Here is a 13,328-nt window from a genome sequence, read left to right on the forward strand (position 1 = left end):
TAGACAGTGATACTCAAAAAGATTTACTACATTTGCAGTCAGCGATTCCTCTTCTCACATTTTCTCTTGGATATCTTTACTCAGGCCTTTGTCTCTACCCACTACAGCAAAACTGCTCTTGAAGGTCACCAGTGACCTCCATCCTACTAAATCCAAGGACCGATTCTCAGGCCTCATCCTACTGGACCCATTAACTGCATTTGAAGTGTTGATAACTGCTCCTTCCTTGAAAAGCTCTGTCATTTGGTTTCCAGGGCACTATACTTTCTTGGTTTTCCTCTCACCTCACTGGTATTCCTTTGCAGTCTCCTTTCTTGGTTCTTTATCCTACAAATCTGAACATGGGAATATCCTAGGGCCCTATCCTCAAACTTCTCTTTTTACTGGTACTTACTCTACTAGTAGTCTCATCCAGTTCATAGCTTTAAAGACTATTTATATATACATAGTTTCCAAATTTAAATCTCCAGCTTAGACCTCTTCCCTGAACCCTAGGTTCATTATCCAGGGGTCTAACTCAACATCCCTACTTGGACTTTAATGGACATATTAAAAAAAAATGTCCAAAATCAAAATCCTAGTCTTCACTCACAAAATCTGCTCCTGCCACAATCTTCCTCATCTCAAACAAGGGGTTCTCCCTTTATCTGTTTTGCTTACCACATCATACCCACTTAGAAAATTCTGTCAGCTCTACCTTCATATTGGAAATCTGACCACTTCTCACCACTTCTACTGCTACCACTGTAGCCCAAGGTGCCCAGCTGTGAGCTGTTACAATAGTTCCCTACATGGCCTCCCCACCTCCCGATAGTCTATTCTCCAGCCAGTAGCCAGAGGGATCCTATCACTCCTCTGCTCAAGATCCCAACAGCTTCTAATCTCAGGGTAAAAGCAAAAGTCTTCACAGCTACGTACAAGGCAGAACACAAAGTAGTTCTCCATAACTGCTTGACCCCATCTCTGACTACTCTTACTCCTTTTCTTATTCCACGAGAGCTTTGACGGCTTCCTGTAGTTCCTCAAACACACCAGACACACTCTTGCCTCTGGACTTCTGCATAGCTCATAGCTGCATAGCTGCATATCTCACCTCCTTCATGTCTTTGCTCAAATGGTACTTACACAGGTTTTCCTGACAATTCTGTTTAAAATTATAACTTGCCTCTGGCTTTCCCTATCCCTATATTTTTCTATATTTTTATTTTTCTCCACAGCATCTCACCATCTGACATATTACACATTTTACCTACTGATTTATTTATGTTCTCTCCCCGCCACTAGACTATAAGCTCCATGAAAACATGGAGCTTATACATGAAAAAAAGAATTGCAGTCCTTTTTTTTTCCCATTGGTATATCCCCAATGGCAATAAAAGTGGGTATTCAATAACCTTTTTTTAATGCAGGAAATTTCTCTCTCCTATGAAGTCTTTATTTCAAAACGAACCCAAAACCCACACATATTTTGCTTTATATCTATATACTGTTTATTTTCAGTGCCTAGGACAGCACTGACTCAACTTGTATGATATAATTTTTGGTAACTAACTGGGAGTTGGGATGATGAATGGAAGAAAGATAAGTCATATCAGCTAGTAATGACTGCTTTGGTTAAACTGAATATCAATATTTATTTTCACAGACATTACACTGGTTGGAAAACCGTTGCCCTGTCACAATTCTTCAATCTATGTATCACTGTAAAGTCTTAATTATGCAAGTGTTACCAGAATTCAAGGTCTTTTAAAATTTATATCATGCAGTCTTTTCCGTTGTGCTTTTAGCTCAGCTTTCCTTTCACACCAGGGTAAAATAAACCTTGGTTTAGATCTTAGGTTTTCAAAAGTGTTAATATTTAAATACATTAAATACCTTCATATAAATTGCACTTAAATACATGCAGTCACCATATTGATCTCTCTCTATTCCAGTATTTCTTAACATACATTGGGTAAAATATCCCTTTGTGAAAGATAATGACTTCTTTTTGGGAAAGTGCATCTATGCACATATATTCAAATTTTTGCCTATAATTTCATCTGATTCAGAGTCCCTTAAAGCCTAAGGACATGTCCATAGGCTAATAATCAAATTAAGTAAAAATTACAACCTAAAATAGAATCTAATGAAGTCAGAACAATAACATTCTCTATACTCCATGTCATTCTGAGCTCATCTGCTTGATGTTGAATTCATGCTACATCCTTTATTGCTCATTATTCATCTTCATCTTATACTAGATATCTGAACATACAATTTGAAAATAAACTACTCGAACTAGAAGAAATCAAATGTTGCTTTACTTTCCAAATAATGCATGCATAAGAAAAGTTCACGTACATTCAATATTTTTAAGGTTAAAAGTGATCTTTTGTTTTTAGAAAATGATCACTTAATTTTTACCTTTACTAAGAGGAAAATAATAAACAAGCCAAAGGTTCCTAATTTTAAAATATGTAACTCTTTTCATCTTTCTGGTTGACAAAATATTTATTGCACCATACTAAAATAAGGGTTTGTTACCAAGCAGACAGAAGAAAAAACTGACAGAGTCTGCAAAATGAGAAACTAATTAGCAAATTAACAACGCTGACCTGCAGCTGCATCCGCGAGTTGTGAGGGAGGCACTATCTGTGACATTCTCTGACTCTTCAAAAATGAAAAGAAATGCCTCCATAGTGCACTGGCAACTGCAGCAAGGTGGCGCTCTTTAGCCGATAATGAAGACTGCACAATGAGGTCCACATTCTCCCTCTGAAGTTCCTGACACAATTGTTGATGCATACTCCTAAAAAGAAATAAAAATACAGCTAACACCCGACAAATACTCACAAAAATTTTTCTTTAAATACATTATTGGCTTTTAACATTTACACCATATGAAAACTGAAGAACTGTTTTATATAATTAAAACCTTTATGCCAAGACATTATGCATTTCTGGTTATTTGATGGATGAATGATGGCATATTAAGCACCATAAAGTTAATGTTAATTACTAATGTCAACCATTAATTATATGCTTTTTAATATGGCAGATCCAAATAAGAAACAGGCAGCTTCAGAATGAAAGTTTGCATTTTGCAACTATGACAAGTGATTTTACTTACAATCTAGACATAAAAACAAAATTTAAAACCATTTCTCCTGTGAGCTTTAGGGCATGATGTACCAAGAGGACAGTGAGTATTTATGGCTTATGCGTGATATTTTAAACTAAAATACTTTCCTTGTTTAGAGCAGACACAGGTGTTGAGCTAGTATATAAAACTGTGCTAGATACAACCTTATTATCAGTACATTGGTCCAAAAAGATCTATAATCATTTTCACATAGTAGAAAAAAATAAAAAATAAAGTTATTCTCCATAAATCCATAAAACATGAATTCAATACTGTCTCAAGTTTCAATTCATCATTTACTCACCTTTTTTTCCTATTGAAAATTTAGACATCTCTAGACCTTAAAAGAAACATAAGAGGGGTATATACTAAAAGATTTTTCTAGTGATCTGGAATAGAAGGCATTTATGCAATATGCCCAGCAGTTAATAATATTATTTAAAAATACATGTGCAACCGTGATATTATTCCTGTTTCTGTTTATATTACTGCCATCTCAATTGAGAGTAGACACAAATGCATGAATACCATCCTTAGATTTGCTTTCTTCAATTAGAGAGGAAGCAGTGAAAACCAACCAGTGGAGCTAAGGCAGAAGGCTTCCTTCAATAATGGTAGTATTCCATTAAGAAAAACGACTAGTACTTTAAAAAAGAAGGAAATATTACATTAATTCCAACACTCCTGATGTTTTAAATCAGTTCATCTAAGGGAAGTGGACACTCAAAGTAACTATATAAAATACAGGACTAGTGCATGTAACTAAAGCAATTCCACAAAAAGATCAAACTGGTTGCAAGATCACATCTTCGTACTTTTCCCATAACTACACAAAAGTAAAAATTTTAAGTATAAATTATGTAACACTAGGACTCTGTGCCTCTCTACATTGGAATTCTCAGATGATCATGAGATACTACTTAATGCTACTTGAAGTACTGAAAAATAAAACAAGTGTACAAATGCCTGGGGAAAGAATATCATAGTAAGCAAGTCTCATAAAAACTAACCAAATATCTGCTATGTTCTCTTTGTGTAAAAACCTGCCTGAGATGCTTTCAACTTGAATTAGTGACTAAAGAACCATTTCAGGTCCTTTAGCTTTGAGTAAGATGAATATCAAATCACTAAAATCCATTTGGCAACTAATTCATCTGCCTACATCCACAAAGCAAAGTTCATGGGTACATTTCAAGACACTGGAGTCCAAGTAAAATAATACCACCATTTGTAAAACCCATCTATAGCTTTTTCAAAGTACATTGGTCTCAAAGGATAATAAATAACTTACTGTATTTGGGTAGGATGGATTTTACTCACTATTTCTAAATAAAATAAGCCATTTCTTCACTCACTAAAATCTATTCCCCAGGAAGGGGTATTATTTCTGATCATCCTTTAATTTTATTTTTTTAATTTTAATTTAATTTAATTTTTTTTGCGGTACGCGGGCCTCTCACTGTTGTGGCCTCTCCCGTTGCGGAGCACAGGCTCGGGATGCGCAGGCTCAGCGGCCATGGCTCACGGGCCCAGCCGCTCTGTGGCATGTGGGATCTTCCCAGACCGGGGCACGAACCCGTGTCCCCTGCATCGGCAGGTGAACTCTCAACCACTGTGCCACCAGGGGAGTCCTGATCATCCTTTATGATGCCAGAAATTCTTTAAGTAAAAATCAGAACAATTCTGTATGATGGGTATCATTTAATCCTCTTTATAGATGATGAAGATGATAATAACATGCCCAAAGATCACATGGCTAAGAAGAGCTGGCCCCATAATCTGAATCAAAATCTGACTCTGAAGCCCCTACTTTTCCCTTACACACTAAGACACACACCCTTATATGCTAAGATGCACGCACATGCGCGCACACACACACGATTTAAATATTGATCAATTTTCTTCTCTCCCTACTTGGGTTAAGAAATTTTAGTAAGCCTAAGAAAAGAAGCTAGACAAGCCACATGTAGCTCTTTGCCTTGTGAAGAGGCAGGGGCAAATGTTTTGAGTAAAAGACTAACTTAACATGGGTTAAAATCATTTTGGAAATACACAGATGTGGAAATACAGATAACCAGCCCACTTATGTTCTAAAAGATGCAATACACTATAGCAGAAAATAAAATCTGCTGAACATCAAGTTATTCAAATTGCAGCTCTTAAAGTAGAAACAATAGCAACATCTAGCATTTATTGGTATTTACCATGTGCCAAGCACCATGCTAGTTATTTTGTAAGCATTGTTTCTCACCCCATGTGGTAGGTACAATTATTATTCAAATCTTATAAATGAGGAAACTGAGGCAATAGTAACACTTGTGTTGGGTAAAGCTGCTGGTTATTAGCAAAGCTACTGTGAGCTGTGTGACCTTGAAAAAAAAATGAGTAACCTCCCAATTCTTGCTTTCTAAAGAGTTAAGATTAGGAACAATCATTTATCATCCACCCAACAGGGTTATTGTGAAGATCACATGAAATAATGTCCTCAAAAGTGTTTAGGGGGGGACTTCCCTGGTGGTCCAGTGGTTAAGAATTCGCTTTCCAATGTCAGGGATGCAGATTCGATCTCTGGTCGGGGAACTAAGATCCCACATACGGTGGGGCAACTAAGCCCACGCGCCACAACTAGAGAGCCCACATGCCACAACTACTGAGCCTGTGCGCTCTGGAGCCTGCACATCACAACTAGAGAGCCCATGAGCCGCAACTATTGAGTCCGCGCGCCACAACGAAAGATTCTGCATGCCACAACGAAGATCCCGTGTGCTGCAAGTAAGGCATAATGAAGCCAAATTAAAAAAAAATAATAAAAGTGTTTAGGAACCTATTGCTACACTATGAAAACACCCAAACTTTTACATACCTAGTTATCCAGGTTTTCATACGCTTCTATTTTAGCTCTGATATCCTGCCTCTTTTGGCTTACCTCATTAAGTTCAAGCACTTTCCTGTTTCCTGTATCCAACTGCTCTTGTGCCCCACTTTCCAGGATTTGTTTTCCTGTTTTTATCTTCATGTTACTTCTTGTTGTGATTTCACATATTCACTCATCCATCTTGCCCCCAACCTTCCCACCCTGACACAGACACATAAATGTACTGAGGCATCTATCACATAAGACGCACTGAAACCTGCAGCATCTGACTGCTGCTATCTGCCAGCCTGGTCTCTGAGGCATTGTTTCTCCCTAATAACCTGGACAGGGTTCTGGGAACACTTATTAGACTACTACATCTAGGTTTTACTTCTCATCTTTGTATGCTCTTGCTTCTCCTATAACTGGTAACTATAGAACAAGGTATGACATACTGTACATCATTTTCCTGGTAGTCATAGTTGCATATGTAATACTTCTAACATATTATGCCTCAAAATGTAAAGAAAAGTCATCTATTGATGGACCTTGCACCACATAGAAAAAGCATAATATAATAAATGTGAGTGATAAGAGCTAACAGAAAGCAAGGGATTAACAACAATTAACAACTGAATTCCTTTTTTAGTTCTACTGCAAAACCTGCCAACTTTCTTCAATCTATATTAGTAAAATATATAATGGGAAGTTCTAAGTTAAAAAAAGCTGTTCTAAATCGCTATGAGTAATTATTCCAAGTGCCTGATTGATCTAACTAATGGAAAACTGGATGGGAATCAGGATACTCTACCATTTTTAGTTTCAGCTAAATTCACTAAAAAAAAAAACCTTAGGTACTCTGGATCTTCTTGTCATTCTTATTCACATCTATAAAATAGGGCTATAATCTGCTCTACTACCCAGAAAGAATATAACATAACCAAAGTAATGACATTACCAGAAAACAAAACAAACAAAAAAACCCCAAAGTTTTAAAGCTAGAAGGTATCTTAAAAATCATCCAACCCAATCCTGTCTTCAAAAAATAAAAACAAAACAAAACAAAAACAGACTCCAGGCATACAGAGAATAGTGCAAAGCCTCACTAGGAAATGATAGTAGCTTAAGTTCTGACCCCCAATTCTGTGCATGCCCAGTGTTCAGGGAGAGGCAATAAGTTAGAAACCAAGCTGGCAAGCAGCCGCTCAGGCACACCCAGCAGTGCCTCCCTGTAATGGCACCTCAGTGCATTTGTGTGTATATGGACGAGGAGGTGAGTGGGTGGTAACAACTGAGTTGAATAGGTGAGATCCAGGCAAGGAGTTTGCTGGCTGTTTTGACTATTGAGGGATTATAACAAATAAAAAGCCCAGTACTGGCAATGATGCTTCTGGTCACATATAATGCACCATTAAGGCATTAAAAAGGCTCCTCAAGAGGTACGGAAAATTATCCAAATGAACTTGTCTAGGAGAGAGCCAGCTTGTGACCCTGGAAAACAGACTTAGTTTTTTCATCTGTTAAATGGGAATAATACCCTACTATCCTCCACAGAGCTGCTCAAGTTTCAAATCACACCACTTAGGTAAAAACAATTTGCAGACTATAAGGCAAGATAATATTTACTTCAGTCTCATTGCTACTGATTCTAATTCCTAATAACCACGTTCATAGATGCAGTAGAGCATTATCTAGAAACACATGGGCTTTAGAGACAGACACACCAGAGTATAAATCCTACTCTCTCAACTACTAGTTGCATGGCCATTTCCTCAACTGCTGTAAGAATTCTTAATAAGAGATATTCAATAAATGGAATAATTATTATTATGGTCAGAGAATCAAAGACTGTTTATTGAGAATATATGCGCCTGCCCAATTCTAAGTTTTTGACCTTTATTAACTAATTTAATCCTGTACATACTATTATTTCCCCCATTTTGTAGACAAGAAACCTAAATACAGAAAGGATAAATCATTTGATTGGGTCATACTGTTAGTAAGCAGCAGAGCCAAACTTTGAAGCCAGGCAGTCAGGCTACCATGCCAACTCTGCTACAGCTACTACCTCAAATACCATTTTACTACCCAAATAAGTAATACATGTCTTAAATGTCATACTGCTATATGCATTCATTCATTCATATGCTAAGCTCCTAAAAGAGGCAGTTACAAAGTAGTATAACATCCAATCCTGGTGGCACACCAGATGCACACACATTCAAAGTTTAACACTTCTGGGGAATGTAGACTATTCTACAGGGATTCTAAAGGTCAAGGACATATGATCATTTAAAATTTTCCTGTGGTCCACAATTGAGTTAATTTTTAAGACTGAGGAAAGAGAATAAATCAGGAATCCAGTGTTGAGCCTAGCAAACCAAGCATGCTTATACCAATACCGCCTTATGGTTTTATAGAATAACACGGATGAAGTACTTAAGGTAAGGTAGTTTGTCCCATCCCAAAAATAGGGTATAGCATGAAAATATATCAATAAAAAGTGATTGTTTTTAGGAATTACCCTTATAATTGTATTAGTCTTATATTTGTAGATGATTATGGGTCTCAAATGACTTAAGTGTTTCAGTGATATTTCACTGCATTTTATGGTACACTAATAACAAGGATCTACTTCAGTAGTTATCAATCTTGACTATCATCAAAATCATCTGTAGAGCTTTCTAGAAATACTAAAGTTCTAGCCTCACTGAAGATCGTACTGCATCTTCAAGTTTGGCCCTAAGTATATTACTTAAAAAAAAAAATTCTCACTCAGTGGGTCTGGGGAGGGGCCTGAGAATCTACATTTCAAGTAGGCCGATTTTGCAAGCCCATGGACCACACTTCAAGCAGTTACCTTCCTGGCTTTTCTTGCCTACAAAGTGGGAATAATAATATTACCTATAGGATTAAATTAGTTAATTAAAGTCAAACACATAGAATAGGGCTGACACACTATTCGCAATGAACACTCTTTGATTTTCTGGTTAACAGTAATAGATACTCCATTTATTGAATATGTCCTATTTGATTCTTGAAACAAATGAGGAAATGGTCATGCAACAAGTAGCCCATGAACCACACTGAGTAGCAAGACTATTTGTAATTCTGTACTAGAGGAGGCTGATAATCATTCCTCTACTCTGTAGGCTTAAGTGTAAAACAAAGTACAGGTTTATACTAATTTAGAAAATAAAGATCATTGAGCGCAGCAGAATCAAATGGGCATGGAAATGATTCTCAGAGGACAGGTTAAGGACAAAAAAGATGAAAAAGAGGAAATTAAAAGCACAAAGGCATATAAATTCCATACATTTACTCTCTAATTCAACACATATTAGACATGGTCTAAGCAGTAGGGATACAAAGTTAACACAACAAAGCCTCTGCCCTTCTGGAGCTTACATTTTAAAAAGAGACAGATAATTAAACAAACACAGATGTGGAACACCTCAGGTTGTAGTGAACTTTATGGATAAAAAGAAATCAAGGTACAGGGATAATGAGTAATGAGGGCTAATATTTCAACTAGGATGATCAGGAAACACCTTCTCATAAGGTGACATCTGAGCAAAGACTTAAATGAGTAAGGGGGAGAACCACATGGATATAGGCGAGGAGAGAATTCCAAGGAGAAGAAACAGCAGTGCATAGGTGCCTAGGCTGATGGTTTCATGGGCTCAAGAACAACAATTAGGAGACCAGTTGGCTGAAGCACAAAGGGTGATAGAAGGAATAGCAGATGAATTCAAAGAGGTAGCTGGGTTCCAGATCACGTAGGGTCTAGTAAGCCATGATAAGAACTTTAGATAAAATCAAAGTGGATAACAAGCCACAAAAGCAGAAGAGTAACATAATTTATATCTTAAAAGGAACAAATGAAAAAGCAAGGTGTTTGGGGAAGGAAAAAAAAAGTAACCACTCTGGGCTTCCCTGGTGGCGCAGTGGTTGAGAGTCCGCCTGCTGATGCACGGGACACGAGTTCGTGCCCCGGTCCAGGAGGATCCCACATGCCGTGGTCCGGAAGGATCCCACATGCCGTGGGGCGGCTGGGCCCGTGAGCCACGGAGAGGCCACAACACCATGGCCGCTTAGCCTGCGTGTCCAGAGCCTGTGCTCCGCAACGGGAGAGGCCACAACAGTGAGAGGCCCATGTACCGCAAAAAAAAAAGACTATAATGGAGAATTTTTATAATAGCATTAGAAGGCAAAAATTTTTAGAATAGAAAATAGGGCCATATTTGTTTGGTCACATATTCTCCTCATTCACTTCACAGGAAGTTACTCAATGCCAGTCGCTGTATGGAATGCCAGAGGTACAGAAATAATTAAGGTACAGCCTGCTATTAAAAAAAATAAAATCTAGACCTCATTCTGAAGGTAGTAAGGAACCACTGAAGGATTTTGAACTGAGGAGTGATATAATGAAAACAGTGCTTTGGGAAAGATTAATCTAGTAATGGCAAACACAGTGGGTTAGAATAAAAACTGACTAGAGACAGGAGAGACTGATTATGAAGCTTCTATAAACATCTAGGTATAAGTTAATGTGCAATTTGATCTACTTTACGAAGAAAAAAGAAAGCTAACGGTAATTATTTGACATTTTGTGAAGGAGAAGAAGGAGCAATCTATGTTATTGCTAAGTTTTGGGAGAGGGAAACAAAGTTAGGAGGGACAGTTAATGACTACACAAGGAGAGTATATTTTGATTTGAAAACAGAAAATTTAAGTAACAAAATCCCCAAAGTTTTTGGAAATCTAGACCTAGACTCCAAGAGTACATTCAGACTAAGGAATCACTGTGTCCAGTAGCTCAGCTCATTTTAATGTCTATTAATTACATGAGGTACTGTATTAGATGCTATCAAATATGGTCCTTGCTCTCAAAGAACGTACAATAAAGTGAGGAGACAGAGGTATCTACAGAGTATTATAATGTACACAAAGGGAACATTTGGTCCAACTAGGGGTTTGATGAGGGCTTCATAGAGTAAACACACCATTATCAGATTATGAAAGTTAGTTAGTTAACTGAAGTTTTAGTTAACTGAAATATAATACAAAAAGTTTCAGAAAGTTGTAGTAACATAAGTAAAGCATAGTGACATGAAATTGCATGGTATATGAGGGGACTCACAAACAATTTACAACATTCATAAACAATTTAGTATTACCAGAAGATGAAAGGTCAAGGGGCAGAATGATGGAAACTGAAACTAGAGTACTGATGGAGACCAAGCCATGGAGGGCCATGACATCTAAAAAGTTAGAGCTACAAGTAAACAATTCTTTAAGGCAGAGAGAATTAACAGAGACAAAACCAACCTACATACCCAACGTATATCTTCCCATAAATGTTCCCAATATAACCTGGAGCTTATAAGCACTACCTTAGACATACATGCATTTAAACACCCTGTGTAACTGCACAGGGCAATGTTACAATATTATTTGTCTTTGAAATATTTTCATTAAAAAGCCCAGCCTCTTAAATATGTGTATGTATGACTTGGTACATATACAGTTAATCGTTGAAAAATACTGGGGTTTATCTGCGTATAATTTATAGTTGGTCCTCCAAATCTGCAGTTCCTCCACATCCAAGGATTCAACCAACCATGGACTGTAGTACTGTAGTATTTATTATTGAAAAATATCCACGTGTAAGTGGACCTGGACAGTTCAAACCCACATCGTTCACTGGTTAACTGTACAAATAGCCATTCATCACAACAACCTTTTTATATTTTCTGCCGACGTTTGAATGCTATCTTATGCTCTAATTTAATAAAACTGAACCCGACCTATAACCATTCACATTATTAGCACAATGTAGTGCAAATGCTCTTAGCAAATGCGTGCACTACTTACTGCACTATCTTAAGTTGAATTTTTTTTTTTTTTAATGGTCTGTTTCTGCCATTTATTCTGTGTTTGGGGGAACAGTTTAGCCAATGGTCAACAAGTAATAGTCCTAAACTTACCACAAAGACTCAAAGAAACAGTATCATGCTGGATATTAAGACTGAAGTTTTACAGCACCTCAAGATGCCTTCAAGGAAATGGTTGAGGGTAAAGACCACATTAAGGCTTGGTTGAAGTCCTTTGACATTAAAACTGCGAGAAACTATATGCAGATGGATGTCATGTCTTAGGGACGAGAGCAATCATCACCTGACCATGACAACACATTTCCAGAGGGCTAATGCTAGAATAACCCTGTAGTGCTTATATTCAGTTAGGGCCTTTATTTCCAGGAACTCATCCTCCAAATTTAATAGCAAGTATGTGGGTACAAGGTGACAGATGAAAGTAAGACAGGGAGAGAATATGGGCTCAATATAAAGTAAGGCAGTTTCCAAGTTAGACGGCTACCAGAATACCGGGTGGGTATGATCATGAGTTATGATCCAGGATCTTTGTCCTTTATGTTAGAGGCACTCAGAGGTAAGATCCTCTCTGTAAGAAGTCTCACAATAAAATGTACACATCTTTGATAAACTATCTAAAGTAATACTGGTCTTTAGGGAGGATGGGAGGGAGACGCAAGAGGGAGGAGATATGGAGATATATGTATATGTATAGCTGATTCACTTTGTTATAAAACAGAAACTAACACACCATTGTAAAGCAATTATACTCCAATAAAGATGTTAAAAAAATTTTTTTAAATAAAGTTATACTGGTCTTTTGGGATTTCAAATATGGTTCTCTTCCTCTTTAACTGTAAGTAGATAGGTATTAATTGAGCAAGCATACATGCATTAGATCTTATCTAAAATGTTGTTATGTATAGAATTCTCATATGAGAAAAAGGAGGAGGGGAACCTTATGAATTGGTGGCTAAAGGAGGAAATCAGAACATATTTATTTGCAATAACAGCATACCTCACTTATTGCACTTTGCAGATACTGCATTATTTTACAAACTGAAAGTTTGTTGCAACTGCATTGTCAGATGATGGTTAGCATTTTTAGCAATAAAGTATTTTTTTAATAAAGGTATGTATGTTATTTTTAAGACATAATGCTATTATTGCACACAATAGACTGCAGTATAGTATAAACAACTTTTAGTTGCACTGAAAAACCAAAAAATTCACGAGACTCACTTTATTTCTATATCCACTTTATTGTGGTGGTTTGGAACCAAACCCACAATATCTATGAGGTATGCCTGTATAGGTAATAATGTGAACAGAATATTTATGGAAAATGCCTTCATTATGGAACACAGATCAACAATCAAACTTAGCAACACGAGAGCCAATAATTACTGGTGATATTAAACACACCTCAATTTTTAATCTTCTTCCTCCTCTTATTTTTCCCTCTCTCTCTCTC

The 13,328-nt window shown here is 37.0% G+C and overlaps 1 protein-coding gene across 1 annotated transcript in view; it reads right to left on the reverse strand.

The window, feature by feature from the left end:
* Positions 1-13,328, reverse strand: part of MMS22L (MMS22 like, DNA repair protein) — a 140,448-nt gene that overhangs the window by 37,739 nt on the left and 89,381 nt on the right. The window contains exon 15 of the mRNA XM_029224113.1: positions 2,598-2,791. Within this exon, the coding sequence (XP_029079946.1) occupies positions 2,598-2,791 (194 nt within the window). The remainder of the gene's footprint in view (positions 1-2,597; positions 2,792-13,328) is intronic.

The sequence above is a fragment of the Monodon monoceros genome, unplaced genomic scaffold, assembly GCF_005190385.1.
Source record: "Monodon monoceros isolate NGI ecotype Baffin Bay Population unplaced genomic scaffold, NGI_Narwhal_1 Super_Scaffold_15, whole genome shotgun sequence".
NCBI lineage: Eukaryota > Metazoa > Chordata > Mammalia > Artiodactyla > Monodontidae > Monodon > Monodon monoceros.